General features: G+C 39.2%; 1 protein-coding gene across 1 annotated transcript; it reads right to left on the bottom strand.

Annotated features, from left to right (window-relative positions):
* Positions 1-148: 148 nt before the first annotated feature.
* MINDY4B (MINDY family member 4B) lies at positions 149-24,836 on the bottom strand. The gene is made up of 12 exons (XM_078389116.1): positions 16,402-24,836; positions 16,114-16,138; positions 14,130-14,303; positions 13,449-13,568; positions 11,736-11,830; positions 11,006-11,171; positions 10,046-10,111; positions 9,632-9,702; positions 9,346-9,418; positions 7,435-7,608; positions 3,610-3,790; positions 149-2,128 (listed from the first exon to the last, which is right to left on the bottom strand). The coding sequence occupies exons 1-12, from the start codon at positions 16,470-16,472 to the stop codon at positions 1,986-1,988; spliced, it is 1,359 nt and encodes a 452-aa protein (XP_078245242.1). The 5' UTR covers positions 16,473-24,836; the 3' UTR covers positions 149-1,985.
* Between the last annotated feature and the right edge of the window lie 684 nt (positions 24,837-25,520).

The following is a 25,520-nucleotide window of genomic DNA, read 5'->3' as shown; positions in this document are numbered from 1 at the left end:
GATCAGGACTGGCAGCAACAATTTGCAGATATGAAAGAATCCCCCTCCTGCTCATTCCATCATTCCCAAAGGCATTCCCGGGATCCCTAACGATCATTGAAAGCAGGTGTGGGAGAATGGGAAACTTTAAATTTCCTCAAAACATCTGTGGTTAATAACATTATTTATTTAAAATATTTTAAGCCCTTTATCCTCAAAAATACCCCAGCTGGCTTATATAATTAAAAATACAATGTTTAAAGCAAAAAACAGTAAGTATATAAGTATTAAAATGAATTAAACAACTAGCATATTAAAACAGTAAAAAAAAAAAAGTAAAAATACATTTAAAAACAACAGAGCACAACAATCCATTTTTAAAAATACCCCTCTCAGACAGCAGGTCACTAAGGGAAAGCCTTAGTGACATCACCCGAGTTGAACGGCATAAAGTTACCTAAAAGGATTCCTGTGAAGGCAAGAGGAGAAGGGGACGACAGAGAATGAGATGGTTGGACAGTGTCATTGAAGCTACCAACATGAATTTGATCCAACTCCAGGAGGCAGTAGAAGACAGGAGGGCCTGGCGTGCTCTGGTCCATGGGGTCATGAAGAGTCGGACACAACTAAATGACTAAAAAACAACAACAGGATTCCAGCCTCTGTGTAGAGATTCACAAGGTATCTGAGTAGCTGTATGTCAGGGACATCCTTGTCTGAAAGATTTACAGTTCTGAACGCCACCTTGTGGATTTTTTGTCAAATCACCAGCCATCCTGAAATACTTGCTTTGTGTAGACAATTCACTGCAGAGCCCTTGTTATCAACTTGTGATGATGTGGATTTCACTGGTTAATGTGAGTCGTTATTTGTATGTAGAAAGACAGGAGGGTGTCCAGACTATATATTGTATGAGGGGACAACAGCACGCACATGCGTGCGCACACACGCGCGCGCGCGCGCACACACACACACACACACACACACACACGCTTGGCAGTGCTGTTATATAGCTAATTGCACAAAGCTATTGAAGAATAATTTGCAGCTAAAGATTTTTCAAGTCATTACTGAGTCTCTGACATTTCAAATTCAGCATAAACTCATTATCCTTTTAGGATGTTAGGATTTTCCACCAGAAATGCACATTGTTTCTAGTATTCAATTTAATTATTTGAAATGTATTCATTTCTTTCCTGCAGCTATCTCATTTTCTTTCTTTTAGCGAACATTTGTAATCAAATCTCCTATCTATTCCTGGGTCATTGTGCTGTTCTTCTTGTCAGTGTTGTTTTGCATTTCTAATTGACAGTCCTGAAAGTACTGAAAGCATAAAGGAGGCCATTAGGGACATGAGGTTTCATCCCATTCCCTTGACAATGATGCACGTGGCAGGCACAGCATCAGCTAGTCTGGGAGTAACATGAATCTGAAGAGAGCTACTTCTGTTCATGTAAGACTTTTGACACAGAGATGGGAACCTTGGCCTCATAAGATCTCTGTGCTGTGAAATAAATCCTAAATAGATAGGAGGGGCCCTCTTCAACCTGATGTTGCTGATACATGGGTCATCTATGGGGCTGCTGTGCATGGTAATGGAGGGGGGTTGGCTCAAACTGGGCCTTTTAAGGCTTTGATGCCTACTGCAATAACCAAAATGCTCTTGACTATTGCACACCACTTATATTTACAAAACATACTGCATTCTTCCAATATATACCTTGAAAATGGTTTGGAAAAGCAATAATTCACACACACGATGTCTCTGTGTACACATGTATGTATAAGTTGCATAGATCATTGTATTCCAAGAATAAGCATCTAATTTATTTTCTGAGCTTTAGAACGGAAATTGAAAGTCCAGTTAGCAACTGTATTAAACTGTCAATGTTTGGTCCACCAATGTTTCTGTATTTGTCGGCCTCCTCCCTTTTCCTCCTCCTGCTGGAAATGAGATAGCCTGTGGATAAAAGGCTGAACAACACCCAGGCCTAGGGCTGATTTTATCAGAAGAATGGAACTGTGCCATTCCAGTTAATGGCGGCCCCCTCCCATTTAGTCCGGATTGCCATTTCCACAGAAGGGCATCTTTTTTCTGGATCACCATCTTCCACATGGTGCTTTTCTTCCCAGTGATGGGAATGAGTGTCTGAAAGAAGGAAAAAAGAACCAATAGGTACACATAGCCTCATACAAAATGGAAAATCCTGATTATAGGTTAGATCCAGATTTAGTTACGCTTTAAGTAGCCCCAAAGAAATCAGTAGATGTTAGCATTTTTCATGTCTAAGAGGGAACTGAATTTAAATTTCATGGATTTCCATGGATCTGTCCTTAACTGATGAAGTCTGGAGCTCATTGTCTGTTTGTTTGACTCCTCTTAAACTCACTCATGCTTCAGCAGTATTTATTTTCATGACATGGTGGCCAGTATCCTATTGGCCAGAAAATGCAGAAGTCACCAAGGCTATTTGTGGCTTACAACTAGGTGCTATTTGTGTCCTGTGCATATACCAGTGTGCAGCCAGATACACAACCCAGGAACACAGTCGGGCAAAAGAACAGAACCTTACTATTTGCTGCAGTGAAAATCTGCATATTCTCTTATGTGTGTGTAAAAAAGTAATAATAATAAAAGGAAGATTCTGACCAAGGGTTAAAAGCATTAGACCAAAATACTGTAAAAGCCAAATAGCACCTTTTCTTTGGTTGGGGGGAACTGGATGGGGGAGAAATGATGAAAAAAGGGGAAGGCTTAAATTCTTCCTCTCCTTTGCCATGCCCCCAATATGAATCAGAGCCTGCAATTTTAAAATAAGTGTTCAAAGAGATGGTGATACCATGATGTGTTTCTAAGCTCAGTCTGACCCAGAGGCAGAGGCAAAAGTGGAAGACAGAGGCAAGTTTCTAGCTCATTTTAACTTGAGCATAATATATAGCATGACCTATAGGTGAATATTCTATTCTATTCTATTCTATTCTGTTCTATTCTATTCTATTCTATTCTATTCTATTCTATTCTGTTCTGTTCTGTTCTGTTCTGTTCTGTTCTGTTCTGTTCTATTTTTGACACAAAGAGACTGGAGCAACATATGTAATTCTTTCTTCATTTCTATGAAGCTGTTATTTACCTAAAGTTTCATACTCCAGCAATTTATATTGATAAGCATAACTTGAGAGTCCCATTCCTGATTTAAAAAGCCATTGCCACTTTTTCTATTACCTGTATTCCTCACCTGGTCATTATTGTCACCATCATCAGGTTAAATATACTGTAGAAGGCATAGTATTAGTACTTGTGTCTCAAGAAGTGACTTTGATTCACAAAGGCTCACACTGAAATAAATCTGTTGTCTTTAAAGTGCTGTGATATTTTTAAAATCTCCTCTCCTTTTCCTCTTAGTTTTGCCTTTTGGGTATTATATTGTACTAACAATAAGAAGAGAGTTTAGAAACCAAAAAGTACACTCAACTCAAAAGGGCTTTCCCTTTGATTTATGAGAAAGGGTAATGCATAACAAAGAATTTGAACGTTGCTCAAGGAAAATACTTTGATGGACAGATGATAGTGAAATAAATGGTTAATGTATTCATTTAAATTTTTTTGCTCTGGTCCATGTAAGTGCCTACCTATTGTTAGATGCACTGTTGTCTTCTGTGAGGGTTCCCCGCTGTAGAAATACAAATCAAAGTGGTGCTCCACTTTCCAGTCAGACAAGAGCAACCTGTTGGTGCTGAAAAGAACACTGTATATTCCATTGATGTTGCACAGCCATATAGGCAACTTTGGAGTCTTGAGCATACTTCCCACCTAGGGGAAAAAAAGAATGTCATTTGTACACAACCACACAGTGAACTAAAGGTTTAAAATCCACCTTTAAAACTTTAAAAAAGGGACAACCTCTTCAAAACTCACTCCTCTTTAATGGCATGATTTAAAAATAAGAGCCTAAAGCAGATAGCTGGAAGCAGTGAGCATTGGCCTGTATGTTGCTGTGAGGAGATGTGATGTCTGTGGTACAGTCATTAAGAGACAAATCCTGTGCTCTACAGCATGGACAGGAACACAGAGTGGCCGAAATCTTGTTGGTTAGCATAGTAAATCACAACTAGATTAGGCTAATAATGGAACATGGAGAGAAGCTGACTCGCCAAATCCCCACTGATTCAGTGTGCCTACTCCAGTTGTGACTTACTATGTTAAGCAACAGGATTTCATCCAGCAAGTCTGTAATTAGGACAAATAGAACATCATAGGCATCTGTAATCTATGATTCTAGAAACTTAATCCAGACAAGACGGAAGTGCTCCTGGTCAGTTAAATACCAGATCAGGGAATAGGGTTGCAGTCTGTGCTGGAAGGGGTTACACTCCCTCTGAAAACACAGGGGTACAGCTTGGGGGGGTGCTCCTGGATTCATCACTGAGCCTGGATGCCCAGGTTTCAGTGATGGCAGGAGTGCCTTTGCACAGTTAAAACTAGCACACCTGTTTCTTGAGATAAGTATTTGGAAACTCCAAAAAGTCCAAAATTCTGCAGCCAGATTGTTAACTGGGGTAGGTTACAGGGAATGTGTAACACCCCTGTTATAACAGCTTCACTGGCTGCCAATCTGTTTTTGGGCACAATTCAAAGTGCTGGTTTTAACCTAAATGGCTTGGGTCTAAGCAATCCAAAAGACCGTACCTCCCTCTATGAGCCTGCCCGTGCATTAAGATAATCAGAGGATGTCTTTCATTCCCACCATCCTAACAGGTGCGCTTGGTGGGGATACAGGAGAGGGCCTTCTCTGTCGCTGCTCCCAGACTTTGGAACTCCCTCCCAAAGGAAGCCAGGTTGGACCCATCTTTGCTGTCCTTCAGCAGGCAGGCAAAGACCTTTCTCTTCAGGCAGGCTTTTCCTAAATGACTGGTGGTCTGAGAGGGGTTTTAAATGGGCTGTTGTGCTCTGTTGTTTTAAATGTGCTTTAAAATTGATCTTAGTTACTATTTTAATATAGTACTTGTTTAATTCTTTTTAAACATTAATATACTTACTGTTTTAGCTTTTAAATACAGTGGTGCCTCGACTTACAAACGTAATCTGTTCCTGAAAATGCGCGTAAGTCAAAATGGTCGTAAGTTGAAGCACCATTTCCCATTGAAATGCAATTAATCTGTTCCGGCCGAAGAAAAAAATTTAAAAAATCACTGCAAGACGCATTGGAAACGTGATTAATCCCTGCTAGGGTCAGGACAGAGCAATCAGTGTTCATGGAAGAAAGGGTCATGAATCTACTAACTCATAAACCCTCTGGTTCTTACTGCAAACTCAATCCTGAGGGTCTGAAACAATACCACACCTAGATTGGGCATAATTTGTTCCTTCCCAATTCTTCTAACCATTCCTCAGGGATTCCCAGACCTCTCCTCATCCTAGCTATCCTCCTTTGGACAGAACTGGTTATCGTGGCAATTTTAACTGCTTTGATTCGGGTGATTTTAATCTGTTGTCAGTTTGTTCCTAATTTGCATTTAATTGGCATTTAATCTGTTATGATGGTATTTGCCAGTCACCTTGAATGCTTTAAGTGGAAAGGGCGAATTATCAATGTAAATGAAAACAACAGTTCCTGTTTGTTAATGTCCTTCTTAAATTATGTAGGCTTCATCTAGAAACAGAACTTCAAATGCAACTTGACCAGTGCAGAACAGACTGAACTGTTACTGTTTGTGATCTCAACACCATCCTTCAGTTATTGCGATGACTGCATTAGGTTTGTAAAGAACCACATCATATTGATATGGATATTTAGTATCTCCAGAATGCACACTTTGAGGTTAACACACTCTGTAACCTCCTTGCTATCAGTCTAAATAAGAGAGAAAAAACACATACAGCCAATGCTGGCAGGCTATTTTTGCTGCACTCAAAGACTACTTATGTCACTGGTGGACAAATAATTATCTACAATTTATCATACTTTCAATGATTTGTTATGTGGAAATAACTGAGAGTTTATAAAAGCCTGACAGTGCAGTGTTACTAATTAATTCAAAACTTTACAGATGGCTTTAATAATAAATAACAAATTTGTCTTTAAAAAAGGGTATAGACCATGTCTGAATTTTATAGTAACTGACAATGTGCGTGTCTTCCACCCTAACCTACAATTTTGCCTTTCAGTAATGCTCTGCCTACATCCTTGAGGCAGTTTGTCTACAGAAGAATAGAAAGGTTTTGGTGACAAGAATTTCACTTTTCCAAATCATGTCATGTTATTGCTGCAAATTGTGTGTGATGGAGTTTACCATTCAATCAAAAGTAGGAATAGTATGACCATCAATTTGTGTAATCTAATGGGGAGTAATAATTTGAAATGGCAAGATGGCAAAAAGACCCATTTGGTGATAAAGTAGTATTTGACCTTGAGTGATATATTCTCCTCAGGAAAGAGGACGTGTTGCTGTTATATAAGAGAATGATAAACCTGACCATGATAGCATCATCATAGGCATCCTTTAGTTTCAAGGGACTTGGAACAGCATCTAGTGTTTTGACGCTGTACGTGAAGCTGGAGTGTCCTCTCCAGGGCACGAAGCCTGGGTAAAATAATATGGAGGATAGGCTGTTACCAACCAGCAAATCCCCCCTCTCCATGTCACTGAAATAGTCCAATGGAAAGGCAAGAGCCAATACAACTGGTTCCAGTGACGTTGCAGGAGTTGACAGAATGACATGAATTGCCTCCGGGACTCCGGCTCCAGTTCCAGACAATCTGATGGACTGGTCAATGTTGAGTTTGCTTTTGACTTGCCACTGCAAGTGCTCATTGGCCAGGTTTGCATGTAATGATAAACCAGGTCATGGTTTGCTGAATTTTGACTTGGCAATGTGTCTGGGAATTCACATCTCCATATACAGTAAATCACAGTCAGTTAGCTGGTTTGTAGTTTTAGTTAAATGCCATGGTTGATCGCTGTCTTGTGAAGTCTGGCTTGCCTAAAACATGGCCTGTCATTATGTGTGAATAGACAAGCATGGCTATTCCTGGTTTGCTTCACCAATTGCTTATCCTGGGACAGGAGCTTGCTTATTTATATATATATATATCCCACCTATCTGGTCAATTACGACCACTCTAGGCAGCTTAAAGAAGTAGGAGAGAGAGAAATACTAGAAATGTTTGTTTGTCTTTGGCACAATAAGTAATTAAAGCAAGAAACTGTAGTTAATGTAACTGTAACTGTGAAAACACAGCCAGTGACTAAGATTTTCTCATTATTAGTGGACATGAAGAGACAGTCTGTTAATGTGAATTATAGAGAAAATATAATTAATCACTAAAACTTGATCTCTCAGGGAGTTTAAGACCCTTCTTGCTAAATAATGTTGCTCTGTGGAATCTCTATGAGCAGATTTAATTTTATATATTTGCTCACAATAGGCAAGGTCAAGCCAAATATTTATCTCACTTGTAGGGACCTATCATGTTCCGTTTCTTCCTTGCTCCAGTGTAAGTAGCCAACATCGCTGCGGGACAAAACGCCATGCAGTACTTTTTGCATGCTGCCTTCGATCTCAAGCTTCTGCAAGCCGTTAAACACATGCGGACTAGCTCTGCCTGTTAAAATGAGGTTCAAAACTGCCTAAAGGAGAGAAAGAACCTAGATTACATTCTTTCAGTGACAAATCAGATATTGAACTGAAGAATCCAAACTCAGTGAATGACAAGAAAGGCCAGAACAGGTGTGATGTCAGAGATCTATGATTAGATATTCTAATCTTTTCTTTAATATTTAAAAAGGCCATGGGGGAATTTGCATTGCATTGGGGAGGGATTGTCTGCTTGCTACCTATCACCAAATAAAACTGAAATTTAAAAAAAAGGCAACGTACAACTACCTGCTTCCCCCATCCCCACCCTTGGGTCTCAGAGCAATTAGGGGCTACTATGGGTCTAGCAGCATCTGGGGGCAATTTAGATCAGGAAAAACAATAATAACCAGGGAGAAATAGCATCCCTCTCCCCATGGTCACTCTTCCATCAAAATCAAGTCCCTGTCAATGCTTGAAAGAAAGAAATCTTAGGACAGGGGACCTGATCTTGAGCCTCCAATGACTTGCCTGTTTTGGCTCACAGGCACATTTTTGTACATTTTGCGTATTTTAATACCGCCCATAACAGTATTATTTAAGGCTTCATGTGCCAGTTTTTTTTTAAAAAAATGGGTACAGCTTCCCCAGTCTTTAACCCAGCCAAGTAATAATATCAGGTTAAGTAACTGTATTGTTGTTATGTTTGTACATATTGGCACATGAGAGAGATGACAAGACTGACCTTGGCATATTACTGGTAATAGCAGCTGTTCTAACACGTAGTGTGAACCATACCAGAGCAAATTGGCTGCAGATTAGCAAATTATTCCCCATTAGGCACAAAAACATATAATGAGCTTCTTAAAAGTACCAAATTGCTTATTATATAAGTATTATATAAATATTATATAAATATCAAGTTACCCTGTTTGCTCCAAATGATGTAGTTAATTATGAAGAAATGTAGACATCGTTATTAAGCACTGAAATGAATCATGACAAAAAACGTTGGCTATTTCAAGCCTCTCTTATTTATTTTATTAAAGTGTGCACAATGCTTTGAGTTATAAAAGAGATGAAATGCCCCAAATTTGTTCAGGTATTGCAAATAGATTGTCACCAGCATTGCTGATTAGCCACCCAGAGACCTTCAGGTAGTGTGGGCGGCATATAAGTTAAATAAGTAAATAAGTAAATAAGTAAATAAGTAAATAAGTAAATAAGTAAGTAAATAAATAAATAAATAAATAAATAAATAAATAAATAAATAAATAAATAAATAAATAATATTTGAGAGCATTTGAGTAAAGCCAATAATATATGCTGAAGAAAACTACAGTGGTGCCCCGCATAGCGATGTTAATCCGTTCCAGGATTAACGTCGCTATCCGGATTCATTGCTATGCGGGGGGGGAACCCCATAGGAACGCATTAAACTCCGTTTAAATCGTTCCTATGGGGGAAAAACTCACCGGTAAGCAAAGATTCCCCCATCCGGCCGCCATTTTCGCTGCCCGGTAAGCGAGAGCAGGGTGCGAAAACGCTGCAGGCGGCCATTTTGCTGATCCAGCAGCCATTTTGGAACAGCCGATCAGCTGTTTTCTAAACATCGCAATGCGAAGATCAGTAAGCGAAACGCTTACCGATCATCGCAATGCGATGTTTAGCCTATCTAAACATCGCAATGTGATCGCAAAAACGCGTCACTATGCGGATTTGTCGTTAAACGGTATGCTCGTTATTTGAGGCACCACTGTACTGAAATAAGGTAAGTTTCATACACATACTTGTCCACAGATGAAGTGTCCAAGCCTACATTGTAACAGATGAGTTGCAGTGTAGTCCATGTCTTTCTGAAGCCTATTCAAGCCAACACAAAGAAGATTTGTTTTAATTATAGTATAATGTCCAGGCACACAGACATACTTATTTGCAAACAAGCAGAAATCTATGGTTCTCAGCTGCACATGATGTTCCCAGCGTGGGATGCAGTTCCCATACGTTCCCTGCCCCCAAGTACACTCAGCTTAAATCTAAGCATTAATAAAGAAAAGACACACACTGTTTATTTACCTTTCAAAGGTCCTAGAGAAAAGTAAACTGTAGAGAAATAAGATCACTCCATGACTTTCTTCACATTTCAACTGGTTAATAGGAAAGAAGAGTGAATGTTATACTTCAGATTATAATAACCTATATACTTGATTTGCACCAGTCTTTCTCATTGCAGTTGTACGAGTGGGGAGGGAACTGTGCTAAATATGTAAGAAGTGTATTAGCTAGACCTGGAACAACAGCAGATCTATTTTATATACAAGAATGTGATTGCGCTCTTGTGTGTACTTATCCAATACTAAGCCTCCTTGGACGTGGTGGTACTTACTTCCTTACAATTAAATTTGCATTATTCCACCTTTAGATATAATCAGAAGCATCAGCTGGTAGAAAATACATTTGTCAAGAGGACACTACATTTCTTCCACTTACACAGTGTATGTGGTCATAGAGAAATTGCTGAGCTGTTTCTTTCTCAAAGAAGTCAAACAACTGGACCTGCAAATGAACATCAATAATCTATAAAGACCTATTGTTTCTCCTCCTTGGCCCTCTCACCCACAATACCTTTCCAGCTTTCTGACTAGCGAGTTTACAACCTTGATTCATTGGGACAAATTGAAGTGAGAGAGGAGGGTGGTGCCAGGCAGGGCACAGAAGAAGAGTCCTGTAGACCAGGCCAGACCAACCTCCATTTCCCTGTCAAGCAGATCATGTCTGTCAGGAAGGCCATGAGAGCAATAGCTCCATTCACCAATGTTTGCCCCATAAACTGCTATGCCTCCCAGAGGCAATGACCAGCTATCATGACTGGCAGCCTCTGACAGTCTTATTCTTCACCAATATACATTATCCCCTTTTACAACCATACAATGATCAAATTATATATTAAGGGAAACATGTAATTCTTGCTATTACAATTTTTTTTCAGGCACATGGTTCTTTCCATGCTATATACCTGAGTAATCAGATTTGCAAATGTCACCCAAGTTTCCTTGATGACCAACACAAAACAAAAACAAGGTAACGTGCTACAAACAGATGTGAGGAAAGCTTGTGCTAGAATAAAAAGACACAATTTACACATTATACTGATGGGCTACCTGTATAATTTAATTTGGCCTCAAGTTGGTGGCTAACATCAGCTTATGACAGTTCATTTTTGACATGTTTTGAAGCTTTTTTCTACTTCTTACCTTTAAGAGTCAAACCAGACATTTCCCCCCTTCCAAATCTTTACTTTTTCTTTAATATAACCTCTCTTATTTATTTATTTATTTATTTATTTATTTATTTATTTATTTATTTATTTATTTATTTATTTATTTATTTATTTATTTATTTATTTATTTATTTGATTTATATCCCGCCCATCTGGTATATCTTACTCACTCTTTCAGTAAAGTGGTCCACTTTGTAGTCTGTACTTGGAGTAAAATATGTGTCTCTGGTGACAAGGCAAATGGTAGCTTTTTGACCTTCTCCTGCTCTCCACAGAATATCTGCCAGAGCTGCTGCAAGGGTGTTTCCTTGCTCATTTTGGCTGATTTCACATAAACTGTAAAGACAGAAAAAGATAATGATGGAAACTATGCTGACAAATAAAAACAACATGTGAGAACTTGTTGGTGTATATTTTTGGATGGCAGTGGCTGCATTTGGATAATATACATTATTACCATGGATAGGAATTGGAACTAGCTTTATGGGTTTCCACTTGCCATGCTTCCCAGGGAATTGTGGGAGCTGAGGTTAAAAAACACACAAATCTGCACATCTGTAGCTGAGCACTAGATTGCTGTACTCTGCAATCTGAAACAGTAAATAAACCTAATATATTTTGCTTCCACTTTTGTTTAATTGTGGTTTGTCATGTTACCTGGAATGAAAAAAAAAAGGTTAACACTAAGCAAGGAAATCTGCAAGGCCAAAATTTACTTGGGCCCATTCCAGGTTGTGAAGTTTAGCATGAACAATGTGCTAGTATAGTATGTGAATGTGACAATTTTGTCCTATACTGCAAAATCTTAAAAACAAGCTGACTTGGAATCCATATTCTGGAACACCGCACTCATAGGGCATAAACAAACATCTCTCTTGTATCCCGAATGTATTTTCTTACCTTTGAAGGTGTATATTTTTCTCTTTGTTTCGTACAAACAATAAGTATTTAATGATGTTCACTTGAACAGCCATCTGGATTGCTCCTGCTCCACTCTGCAAAGAAATATATTTGGCTGTTACTGGTGCATTTCAAGTCTAGTGAGGGTCTGCACACTGACACTACAAAATCATCTAAAGCTTTTGGGAGAAACTAATCTGAAATTCTGCTTAAATTAAAATGAGGCAACCTTTTTTTTTCTGCTGGAGGAATTGTCCTCAGTAGCCTCAGACCTCTGGTGCATAAAGCAGATGGTGAGTGGGACTGGAAGCACCCCCCCTTCTCAACTGAAAATAATCACTACTACGTCACACTATTGATTGATTGATTTTCTCTCTTAACTGTCTTCAGAGAGAGAGAAACACAAGTGCAAGGTGATGATTTTCTTGAAAAAGATATAGAACAATGATCACTACTACCAGACATCATTTATATTTTTCTGTCATAAATACGTTTGGCCATTCAGATCAGGAATGGACAAGTCTGTCAGTTTGGTTTTTCATTTTCCCAGTCTTCAGTTCATCTGAAATTTAAGTTATCTTTTGAGTCTTAAATTAGGTTTATCCTGACAATTTCTCAAAAGTCTATATGGAATTTCATGTATATTTCTGAAATATGTGTATAAGTGTATAAAGCATATGTGCACACACATATACTATATACACAAGCAAAACTTATTTTGATTTGTTTATTGGTTTGAAAATGTGAAATTAGGCAAATTTGCTCTTGCCAGATCAATTTCTCCCTCACTCCTACTTTAGAGCCCCACATCCCATCCACTCCTAAACACATTGCAGATCCTGTCTGTTCACCTCCATCCATTTACATTGAACCATTGCTCTCCTCTCTCCCCCTGTGCTACACACTCACACACACACACACACACACACACACACACACACACACACACACACACACACACACACAAAATGTGTGTGGTCAATAAGGCTTATCCTCTTCCAGCTTAAACAAATAGTATATTCTAAGTTTATGATACGAAAATTTTCAGGAATCTAAAGGATATTTCTCCTGGCTACAAATGCTAGTCATCAAGAGCAGTAGGAATAGTGCCATTTTGGATAGAACCTGTTCTCAATCATCTCACAGTGCAGGGCATGTAATAATGAGCTCAAGTTAATGGAAGTTAGGAAAAACTTATTTACTGTTAGATCAGTACATGACAATGGAACCAATTACTTTGAGAGGTGGCGAGCGACTCTAGAAGCATTAAAGAGAAAATGAGCAACTCTGTCAGATCTGCTTTGATTTGGATTCCTGCATTGAGCAGTGTTATTCTATGATAACAAGCGATGGCTTGTAGTCCAAGGGGTGATAACAGGGACATTCCACCCCCCCTACATTTCAGGAATGGTGAAGTTCCCTGTCACTCAGATTAAGGGGCTACTTACGTTGGCACCCTTCCACTATTGGCATGAAGATGCTTCTTTTGCCAACATGCCCCCACCCACCCAGCAAGCTGGGTACTCAGTTTACCGACCTCAGAAGGATAGAAGGGTGAGTCAACCTTGAGCCGGCTACCTGGGATTGAACCCCAGGTCGTGAGCACATTTCTCACTGCAGTACAGCCGTTCAACCACTGTGCCATGAGGCACAGTAAACTTATCCAGATAGAGTACTGTATTTACTTCTATTAAAATGGCTGACAGCCATTACCTTATCTGGCTCCAAAGCAAAGCTCAAGTCAGTGTATGGATTGTGGAATCTAAAATATGACCTTTTCCACTCATAGCTGAAAACGTGAAATGTGCTTCCAAACAACATTCTTCGTAGTCCCTTGAAATGAGAAGGATAAATCTTGGTATTCTTTGTTAATAATAAGGCAATCATGCATACATACCTAACTGCTATGCATGAGTTGTGACAGGTTTAAGTATTTCCATTGCTTACTCAGTATTCAGCTTCCTGAAGTTGAGGTCTGCGAGAACTTAGAGATGTTTTGCAGTATTTTGCATTTATTACAGGCTGAGCATAAATGGCAATTCACAGCGTGCATACCCCAGCAGGTCTTTTTTTGTCTCCATTAGGGTTTCTAGGGGAACCACCAGTCCTATATTAATCCTAGCCATCTTGATGTGTTCTAAAACATACAACAGCATGCAGCTAGGCAAAATCAATGGACGGAATTTAGCATCAGAGGTGTGCTTGCTATGAGCGTCCCCATCCTTAAAAAGCTCCCCAAACCCATTCATCCATTATATGCCTGTTTTCATTTTTTTCTGACAACCGCAGAGTGCCACCTTAATTCCAACGGTGCTGCTGGATAAGATTTCTGTGCCTCTTTAATGCTGGTGAGATTAAGTTTCAGCTCATACTTAATTGACAAGGTTGGTTTACCTTGGCCATTTCAAGCGAGATGGGCAGCCCTCCCAGGTTTGATGAGACAGTGAGAACTTTGGGAATGGAATGAAGAATGGTAGGTGGAAACTGGCTCTGTTTTAGGGGATTGGTAGTTTGAGCTGCTCCAGCTGCATCCTCTTTCTTATCATCCAGTTTGTGGCCTTGGCACTTCTATGTAAAATATAAAGAGAGGGGAAAAGAAATATACAAGCAATACAGCAATATTCCTAATCCTGTTGTCATTGTGTTATTTATTATCTTATTTTTACAGCCTATATTCTGCCTGAGCAAAGGAACTGTAACAGAACAGCAACATGTTCTACCTCCTACATGCAAAGGGATAAGAGGTCTCTATTATCTGTGCAAACTGTATTAAGAATCTAATTCTCTTTCCCCCACTAATCCCAGAGCACTTAATGTATGATCACAAAGGAGCACGTGACTTTCAAATTCAATACATTCTAGGAGCGTTACAGAGAATACAGTTTACTGCTGTTAGACCTTGAAAATACTTCCTTAGAGGTAAATTCAACTGAAACCACAAAGATTCACTGCTAGGCAAATGCAGTTAGGTTTCTATCACTAAGTAGTTAAGGTGACTTCAACATCACTTAATTTAGCATTCAACTCATTGCATTATATTGTTTGTTGTGTACCTGTATTATTATTATTATTTATTAATTTATCAGATTTGTCTGAAAAATAGATAGACAGCAGTCTATCCAAAAATACATCAAACCCATTGTCTTAAGGATGTGTTTTTGCTGCTATTTTGAGGCAAAAAGCCAAAAACCTCTTTGTACTTACTAGTTGATTCCTCTTGACTTCCTCTTGCAATATTCTACTATGTAATTCAACTTGTAATCTATCCTTCTTTTGATTCCCTTGCAGCTTTGGCCTGCTGTCCATAGCTTACCATAGAACAAAACTTGTCACAGAGGAAGTTGCCTGGTGACCCGTGATACATCAAAGGCAGAACTGTCTTGGCTCGTTGTCCTGGATTACCAAAGAACAACAGCTACTGTTCTAATTTAGAAACTACTGTACATAGCTCTTGTCAAAATTACAGCACTCAAGACAACACTGGAAATAAAGACATAAGATATATATTGTCTTTATACAAGTGTCTTGCTCGGCTCTCTGATTTCTCCATATATGTTAACAGCTTTTTAAAATTTTCCCTTCTGTGCTGTATATAATCATGTTTGATCATGAGCCATGCAGTGCATGCTTATGTCCATGCAGGGTATTAAAAACTCTAGTAAATGAGTAATGAAACCTGTAGAGTGATCTACAGTACATTGTGTAGTGCAATTTGTAGGGCATTTGACATTCCCTTTGCCAGTTTCTGAAGCAACCTCTTAGTATTTTTTTATATATCATTCTTCCAAACTTTATTCCATTCATGCGTTTCCATTTATAGTTCAATAGTTAAATGGATAATCTTTCAAAACCTGCTATTGATCTCATCCAGCAAAGCAACCTACACATGTAATCAGTTTGGAAAGTAAGCATCTCTTAATGTTAACACCACAAGTTCAAATAAATCATAGAAAGTGCCGTGAGCAAAGAAGAAAGTCAGATTATATAAAAAATATATAATGTGTATAAGGCTGCCAACATTTTAGTGATTTCTGCTCCTGCGTTTTTAACAGTGACTTGATCTGTATACATCAGCCACTGATAGTATATTTCACTTAGTTGAGAAAATCTCCATATACAATTTCTTTATATTCTAATATGGATTTAAAACATATAAAGGAACATTTTGTTTTGATTTTTTTTAAAAAAGAAGTATTTGTGCTGCAGAGAATCTGATTAAAAATGTCTCTGAAATACATTGAAAAATTGTTAAATGGGGAAAATCTTCTCCAAAAATTGTCTCTTTCTAGAATTTGCTTAATTTATTTCAGAAGTGATTGCTACACAAACAAGGTTTTAGAAAGAAATACTGAGGATATGATCCCAACTGAAAAATTACCTGGTCTGCATGACTGATTTCCAACCTGCATTGAAAGGAAAAACAAATATAATTGAAGCAGCTAGCAGCATCAATTTAGCAAATTAATAGACCACAAAAATTATTACCAGTGCCACTCCAAACCCTATCATTCTTAATGATATTATTACAAGAACATAAGACAGACATTCCAGTTTTATCTGTATTACTCAGATGTAAGTTCAACTGTGTGAAACTCCATAGGGCTGTAATCTTAAAGATAGTCTAATTATTAGAATGCACACAGATCAAGTGAAGAAAATGCCTTACCCCTGGAAACTAAAGATTTTTCTCCACTTGTCAAGGTCTGATATTTTGCTTGAGATCTCTTCCAGCTCCATTTGTTTCAAGCCAAGTAGACCCTATTCCACCTGTTATCTGTACAGATCTTTGGACTGCAAGTAATACAAATTAGCTCTGCAACAAATAAAAGCAGTGCATCCTCTGTTAGGCAAGTGCTTAGAGGAAGTGTTTTAAACTCAGGTTTAAATGGCAAGAACCTTTTCTATCTCCACTCCGTGCTTCCTGTAAACCTCAGTACTGTCACATTACAATTAAAGTTTCATTAGAGCTGGACATAGCCCTGTGTATTTTCCTGTCCATTGTATATACAGCATAAATGTTTAATTTAAAGACACGGATTTATATAAAAACAGGTTGCAATTGCATATCTGTTTCAAGGAAATTGGAATGATTTAATAATTGATGGCATGGGCATACAGTGCAAGAAGGCTGACAGGTTGCATTCGCACAACACAACCAGGGAGTGACTTGTTTATGGGCTGATGCTGGATTCTGTTGAAACTGACAGCAGAATAACAAGGGAATGCCAAGATCTTATTCTTAAATGAATGAGTGATGGATCAACGCACTTCATGAAGATCTCCTTTCTGTAAAACATAATATGCCTTGGAAAGGTAAGGTAGTGTTAAGTTTAGGAAATGAGAAACTTAAACCAAAGACAGGCATTTGATCTTTGATGGAGGACATTGACTCATTGACAGCTAGTAGGCACGAAGCTATGAGTATGCACGTATGGATAGACTTTGTGTTCATTGGGTCTATTTTTTTTCTTTTTGCCACAATGCTTCTGGACCCACAACATTTCTAGAAGTGAAGCATTTGTCAGCTACAGACTGTTGCCCAGGGGATGCTGGAGTGTACTCACAAGGCCTTTCCACTTTTTTTGGGGAAGGCTCCTTCTATTTCCCCAGAAACTGTCACTAGAACAATACCCAACTTCATGGATGCTGACCCCTGCCCCGGACCACAGCTGAAGTCAAGGAAAATTTCTGCTCACATCTGAAGCTCTGAGTGCTTCTCGTCAAACATAGTCTGATTGCAAAAGGCATAAATCTAGTATAGGATGCATTCTGAATCTAGGAAATTCTTTTTAATACCAGAACTCAGCTGAGTTCACAGTTCTTTCACACTGCTAATGCACAGTTATTCTAAGTTTTCTTTATTTCTCTAGTTCATTGAGGTGGGTCTTTAAAATCCTTTAAAAATTGTTATTGCTAAATAACAAGAAATCAACAGGACTTGTTATTCTCCTGCAAATCTACTAGTATATACTAAGCTACCTTTTGCTGACCTGTGGTATGCACAGTAAGCTGTGGTTAGTACGCTGGCTGAAGCTTTTCTGAAATTAGGTCAGTCTCTTACAAGCACTTTTCATTCTCAGTTTGTAAGATTTGGTCTTGGTATGTTGATAGCTGCATGCTATTGTACTTGTGTTGAGCTTAAATTTGATAATGTTACTCAAACATTTTGTTACATCATTGTTGCTTCTAGGAAGGCGAATATTTTGCATGTTGAAACAAGATGAATTTTAAAGCAACAAACATTGACTGAACTTAGCAATGGGCATGGCTCAGCATGGAAAAATGCTTGGTACTATTATCTGCCAGTGTATCTATGAATTCAGAAAGATGCTGCATTGATTTAGATGTAATCTTGTGTTCATAGTTTAAAGTGATCTCATCATTGTAACACAGAGCACGGTTTTACTGACAATTAGATCCACACTTAAATCGATTTAAGAACTATTTGACACATCGGTAAAATCGATTTATTTGGGCTGCAAAGTAAGATTTTTTAAACTGGCCATTAGGGGCTTTTTAAAATACTTCACTTCTAAATTGATTTAATTCAATTCAATTTGGTGGCTGTGGTTGGCGCTGCCAATTTACTTTGTGCCCCTGCTGAATGTCAGAGGCATTAGTACTGTGTTTTTTCCTCTCCTTTTTTTTTTTTTAAATTCTTGTAGAAATTTTTAGTGAAGTTCTTAGAGGAATGCAGCCATTTGTTTTTTACTGTATCAGGTTTTTAAGTCAGTTTACAAAAACATACTCCTAAAACAGAAAGGAAATGAGTTGATATCACCTGTGCAACCACCAAAACTGGTTTTAATTACCAGAAATAAATCAATTTAATTTTGTTCATAGTGGGATGCAGCTACCGATTTATATGCCACATGAAATGAATCTGATATACTTTGACTTCAAAGTATTAATGATTACATATAAAGCCCTAAACGGTTTGGGACCTAAATATTTGGCAGATCGCCTCCTCCCACCCAGATCTACCCGAGTCACCCGACATAGCCAGCAGGGACGGCTGAGGGGACTGATGCCGAGGGAGGCCTGGAAGGAGAAAACAAGAAACCGGGCCTTCTCGGCGGTTGCCCCTCGGCTGTGGAACACACTTCCCACTGAAATTCGGCTGGCACCATTGCTGGGTGCGTTCAAAAACCAACTAAAAACATGGTTATTCAGACAGCCCTTCCCCCCCGTCACCTAAGTTCTTTCCCCCCCTTTTTTCCGGTTCTTAATGTTGGCATCTTGGATAATATTAATTATAATAGTTGCATTATGGTAGTTATTTTTCTACATTGTTTTAATGTGTTTTAATTTTTGTAAGCCGCCCCAAGTAGACGTTGTCTAGAGGGGTGGGGTAAAAATTGAATAAATAAATAAATAAATAAATAAATAAATAAATAAAATCAGACTAGGAATTGCTTTAAATTGTCACTGGGACCTTACTCACAAGCAAACTTAGAGGCATATAAAAAGCTTGACATAATACTGTAAATGGTATGGGCTATACAAAATTAATGTGTAAACAGCAACGTTTCCTCTAATTTTCAGCCCCACTGTATGGAAGCCTTGCCCCATGCACATGTGGGAGGAGGGCAGGGTTTAATCCAAAGCCCTGGTCGGGTACATTAGCAACTTAGAGGGAACATGCTGAACAGCCTGATGTAAAATACTGTCTTTCCTCCCCCCCGAATACAGAATTAAGGATCTGTAACAGACAGTTAGAAACAAGAAAATCAGTATAGAAAATCAATGCACTGTAATTCTGCCAGTAGCGGGGTGGTGTTAAAAGGCAGGTACCTTATTTTAAAAGATAAAAGAATCTGATTTAGAAAACTGTTTGGGTGTCAGTGGCCAGTCATCTTGAGAAAAATCACAGTAAAAATGGGTAAAAATGCTTATAGATTACCTATGCCAGCAGATAGGTATATATTATATTAGAGAGCTGTATGTTTTTCAAAAATCCATTTGTATCCAACATATTCTTTTGGCAAACACTCCAAATCCTTGGCTATTCATCATCACTGATCAGGGCTAGTGTTCTCTGTATAGTCCCAGAAAAACAACACCTGGTGAAGTCCCACCAATGTGATAATAAGTACCAAGCACAGGAATGTCTGGTTTGTATTGAAGGAAAGGGGGAATGTGCCATTAAAAGTGTTGTTTATGCAATCAAGTGTTTGAAGTACAATTCTTTTTATCTTGATAAAATGGGAGGATGGCTTCTTGTATGATACAAAGAGCACTTGGCTGACATTCAGCATAAAGAACACATACCCCAAGCATGATCTTTCTGCAAGGGGGAGAAGCTTTAGTGAAGCTTGGTATATTAGCAAATGAGCAAAGCATTTGGGGTTATATTTATTGATTACTTGAAACTTGCAATCAGCATGAATGAGGAACAGAAATATATTATGATGATGTATTAATGGAGTTTAACTGGGAACAGGTGGTGACTATTAATGGTTTTTCCTTTCTGCAGTTTCCCCCTGTATTTATTTATTTACAAGTTATTTTAGCTGCACTATTACCAGTGATGTTGTTATTTAGTCATTAAGTCATGTCTGACTCTTCGTGACCCCATGGACCAAAGCACTCAAGGCCCTTCTGTCTTCCACTGCCTCCCGGAGTTTGGTCAAATTCATGTTGGTCTCTTCCATGACACTGTCCAATTATCTCATCCTCTGTGATCCCCTTCTCCTCCTGCCTTCACACTTTCCCAACATCAGGGGCTTTTCGAGGGAGTCTTCTCTTCTCATAAGATGGCCAAAGTATTGGAGCCTCAGCTTCAGGATCTGTCCTTCCAGTGAGCACTCAGGGTTGATTTCCTTCAGAACTGATAGGTTTGTTCTCTTGCAATCCAGGGGACTCTCGAGACTCTCCTCAAGCACCACAATTCAAAAGCATCAATTCTTCGGCGATCAGCCTTCTTTATGGTCCAGCTCTCACTTCCATACATTGCTACTGGAAAAACCATAGCTTTGATTATGCGGACTTTTGTTGGCAAGGTGATGTCTCTGCTTTTTAAGATGCTCTCTAGGTTTGTCGTAGGTGTCCTCCCAAGAAGCAGGCATCTTTTAATTTTGTGGCTGCTGTCTCCATCTGCAGTGATCATGGAGCCCAAGAAAGTAAAATCTGTCACTGCCTCCATATCTTCCCCTTCTATTTGCCAGGAGGTGATGGGACCAGTGGCCATCATCTTAGCCAGTATCAATGGTCTCTGTTATATGCATTTGTGACTCAAGCTGATGTATCTTTTTTATTTTTTACATTAAAACATATTAATTATGTGCCATCAAACTGATTTTGACTTAGGACACTTCTTGGCAGGGTTTCATAGCTGTAGAATACGTAAGACGTGATTTACCATTCCCTTTTTCTAGAAGCTTGCTCAAGACTAGACAGGATGGCTCTTCTCCTGGTAGGCAAAGTGAGGAATGAAACTCCTGACATCCATACTTAAACCTTACCTGCTGAACTATCCAGTAGTCTCACGTCAAAGGGAAATTTGTAAGGAATCATTAGTAGATGGGGAGGGCATCTACTAATGAAGACAATGCATCTTGGTGATTCTCCACAGGAAATGCTGGGCTTGCTTGCAGTTTCATGGCCTAATGGCAGAAAACTATTAAAATGACATTAGGTTCATTAGCAGAACCTAATCTGTTGGGGGCAGAAGGTTAGCACATTGCCTCCTGCCTTGAATTTGTCACACCCTTGCGTTTATGCTATAAGTAGCAAAAAGGGGTGTAAACTGAAGTGCCTTTATTTATTAATTTGACTGTAATTGCCCTTGAAATAATAGCTTACAGCTTTCTCTGCAGGAAACACATGTTTAAAAACAGTCACTTCAATAAGCAATGACATAAACTATTAACTGCTGTGGATGATAATGAGACTTCATGAGAACTGGAGTGGTCAAAATGCAACTGAGCCTTAGGAGTCAAATATGTCATGCAAAGGAGAAGGAGTTTGGACAGTGAAATAGAGCAGGTCAGTCTCTGAGCCTGCTGTGAAAGGAGCCCAAAATAGCTTTCTTTGAACTGAATTCATTCTAAAGTGGGAATTTTGCTCTGTCACTTTGAGATACTCTACAAAGCTCCTGTATAGAAAACTGCATTTTTATCACACAAGTATGCCTCTCTTCCTTTCCTTGTGTATTTTATGTAAACATATAAGGAAAGGAAGAGAGGCATAATGAAGCTAGGGTGATCAGGGATATTGCTGGTTGCAAACAATAGTCAGGTAAGATACTGAACTGATAATTGCTTGTTGCAAATACAAATTTTAGTATAATTTAATCGCAGAGTATTTGCCAATTTAATTTGAATTCTGCATCTATAAAGTTTAATTATATTCAGCTGTGCTCAGTAGATTCACTCCACAGAAAACCTGTTGACCTATTTGTTATTATTTAATATTGGGAGTCCAGCTGGAAAACCTCCTAGTGTATCTTCCAGCTATGTGATTCTGCAAGTGTAAAAAAGAGGAGGCTAAACCGATTAAGTTATGTCAAGCCACAGAGACCTTCCCTGTCATACAGTAAACATTTACTGCTCTCAGTGGTGGGACTTCTGAACAAAGAGGAAACAGCTATATGTTATCCTGCGAGAGAGCTTACCTTCATTGTTTTATTCCTGGAGAAGGTGTCACCAAGCAATATACAAAACTGCCAGCTATGTTAGTTCATGAAAACAAAACGAAATCCCTATTCCTCAGGCACTCAAACTAGAGCTAGATATATAATGAAGAAAGTCCCAATCTGTGACCCTTTTCCTACACCACTAAGAAGTGTGAGCTGTTGCTCAGCAAAACCTCATTTTACCACTCTTTACCCTTTCATGATATGTTGTCCCTTCCTGTATCATGCAGAAGACCTTAAAGAGTTGCCGCAGTTGCCACTGATCTGCGGTGACAGCAGTTTTGGCATCATTTGCAGCCATGACAGTGTATTCCCCATGGATCGTTGGCAGTTGAGTATGTCTCCCTGGACACACTAGATTCCTTATACATTGTATACCAATGGTCTACATTCACCAGCAGTGGATCTCCAGCAGGGCTGTAACTAGGCTGAAGCAACTGAGGCTTTGCCTGAGGGCACCAACATCAAGAGGTGAATTTACTGGTGAGTGTGAGGAAAATAAGAGGCTACACCTCCTGCCTTAATTCACTCTCATTTATCCTCCTGCCAAAGCATCAACTCTCTATTTCTTTGGGGAGATACCACATTCTTCTCTTCCTTTTTTGTAGGAGGCTATTATCCGTGTCTATTGGTGGAGTGCATGAGAGAGGGGTTTCACTTGTCCCACATACCAAAAGGGCTAGTTATGGCTCTGCTCTCCAGGATCTCATCCTGGAGTCCTAACCAGTCTTGAGAACAGATATTAGAAATTGAATCTGAAGCTTTTTACAGATGAAGCATATGGGCTAATACTCAGCTAGGGCACTTTTTAAAAACTTCCTGATGTTGGTCCTAGCAGAAATAGCATGAATTAAGTTGTTGTTATTCTTGTTAGAGAGTTTCCTTATGCAGTGTATTATATTTTACAAACTAAAGCTATTCAAATATCCTTTACCACTAGGCTCTTGTTCATGTTTTTCTTCTTTATTTCCCCATTACTTTTCTTTCTTTCTTACCATTCCATGTCAAAGAAAGCCACCAGAATTTTCTTCCTCTGTCCCAGCAAAGACCGGATTTGTATTTAATGGCAGACCACACAACCGAGAGTGCTAGCTGAATGTGTGGCCATCAGTGGAGCTGGCACCCTTCCTATGGTTTCTGTGGAAATGTCAACACTTTCTTTCTCTGTAAAGGAGTGGCTGAGCTATGTGCTATTAAAGTAAACAACATTGTTTAAAATAGTTCCTATCAGCTTACATTTAGACAACACCTTCTTCCTGAAGAGTTTGTATCTGGAAGTTCACTTCAGTTTTACTATGGAAGAAGGAGAGCCAATGTGGTGTAGTGCAGTGGTCCCCAACCTTGGGCCTCCAGATGTTCTTGGACTACAACTCCCAGAAGCCTTCACCACCACCTCTGCTGGCCAAGATTTCTGGGAGTTGAAGTCCAAGAACATCTGGAGGCCCAAGGTTGGGGACCACTAGTGTAGTGGACAGAGCGTTGAACTAGAACAAAAGAGACCTGGGTCCAAATCTTTGCTCTGCCATGCAAACTCACTGCGGGGATATAGCAAAGGTAAACCATTAAAAAATCACTTAGCTTGAACCACCAGAGTCATTACAGGTTGGACAGAATTTTATAGCTACGACAAAAGATACCTACAACAAAAGGTTTAATTGATGAGAAGGCTCATCTGATGAAATAATGTCTGGGCAAAGACAGTTCCAATTAAGAGAGGTTCCCAAACAATATAGTGCATCCTCTCATCCATGCTACTGCTTACTAATTTCTTGGGCACCTATCAGGTCTCCTTGACAGCACTGGTAGAATCTGGGTAATAGCCTATTCTTTGAAGTTCCAAAAATGCCTCAGAGTAATTCTGAGTTGGGTGTTTGGAGGAATTATGGGAAAGTCAACATGGTAGCTGTCTTTGCTCCTACTACCAGACAGGAAGCCTGGATGAAGGTGGAGATGACTGGGCTTTGCTGGAGCACTGATACCTATCTGAGGATGGTTTGTGTCACCAGTCCTATGCAGTGTTTGAACAGTACTGTGATCACAAACCCTGTGCTCTCTAAATGTGTTGAACTTCAACGTGAAGCTGCTGGATAGCTTAGTGGTTTAGGCATCTGGATGTGAAACCAGAGACTGGGAATTCCATTCCCCCCCATCTCTCCTTGACAGGGGCTGGACTTGATGATTCATAGGGTCTCTCCAAGCTCTGCAGTTCTAAAGTTATTATCTATCATTCCCACCTGGCAGCAGGGCCAACTATCCAGCATATGAGGAGGGGAGGCTGCCCTAAACCATGAAGACAAATCTGTTCCACTCTACTATTAATTTTTATCAGTGGTCTGGTGAGTTCACCAGCAGCATGAGACAATAATGGAAGATTGCCCTCCATGAAAGGCAAATTCCTCACCAAAGGTAAATTTCTTTATAAGGTGAGGAGGCACAAGGTAAAGTTGCTGACAGGCAGATGGGGGGTGGTGGAGTAGGTTCAAAACCTTGGAGAGCACTGTAAGTGTTGAATCAGAGTCAAAGCACATGTTAAAGAAATGGATCTTTCCTGCTCTTACATATATTCCAGAGAGATAGAGGGGTTCCACTCTTGTGGTTTCTTTTAATATGTTTCAATGAACTTATCCTTTTCACCACTTGATAATCTGCTCTTTCATAGTAATAGGATCTAGATGTCATGGAGGGAGGCCCCCAGGGTGATGACTATGGTTGATAAATGAGCAGGTAAGGTAAGAGATAATTAGAAATTCTAGGTGAAATGATTTATCTAGGTCAGAAGGTTTGAACTTTAGAGAGGTGTGAACATCTTATAGGTTTTACTCCAGTAGGCAATTCTGTGCATGGATAGGTGCAATGTATCACCACTCACATTATCCGACCTGAAATCATTTACCGTACTTCTGCAGTTTGTCTGGAGGCCAGCAATAATCTTTTACATCTCATAGCTTTAACAGTAATGGTTAAAAATTGACAAGTGAAGCCAAATCCAGAACTCTTCTCCAGGGTGCAGTTTGCCTCTAAGCCCCAAATCTGTACTTATACAAATCAGTTGGTCACACACATATACTTGCATGTTAAATGCATCATGTAATAAAGGATATGTGGTAGCAATCTGCAATACACAGGAATTCCATAGAAGACAAATCAAA

This window comes from Pogona vitticeps, chromosome 3 (assembly GCF_051106095.1).
Source record: "Pogona vitticeps strain Pit_001003342236 chromosome 3, PviZW2.1, whole genome shotgun sequence".
NCBI classification, from domain to species: domain Eukaryota; kingdom Metazoa; phylum Chordata; class Lepidosauria; order Squamata; family Agamidae; genus Pogona; species Pogona vitticeps.
This window is presented reverse-complemented; position numbering and strand designations above follow the sequence as displayed.

What these genes read in the sequence shown, in the direction of transcription:
- MINDY4B (XM_078389116.1), bottom strand. Translation starts at nt 16,472, where the DNA reads ATGGAGCTGGAAGAGATCTCAAGCAAAATATCAGACCTTGACAAGTGG. An exon ending in TTGCTTTGGAGCCAGATAAG is followed by an intron (nt 11,831 to 13,448) that starts GTAATGGCTGTC and finishes ATTTCTTTGCAG; the next exon opens with AGTGGAGCAGGAGCAATCCA. An exon ending in TGGACCACTTTACTGAAAGA is followed by an intron (nt 10,112 to 11,005) that starts GTGAGTAAGATA and finishes GTTCATTTGCAG; the next exon opens with GTCCAGTTGTTTGACTTCTT.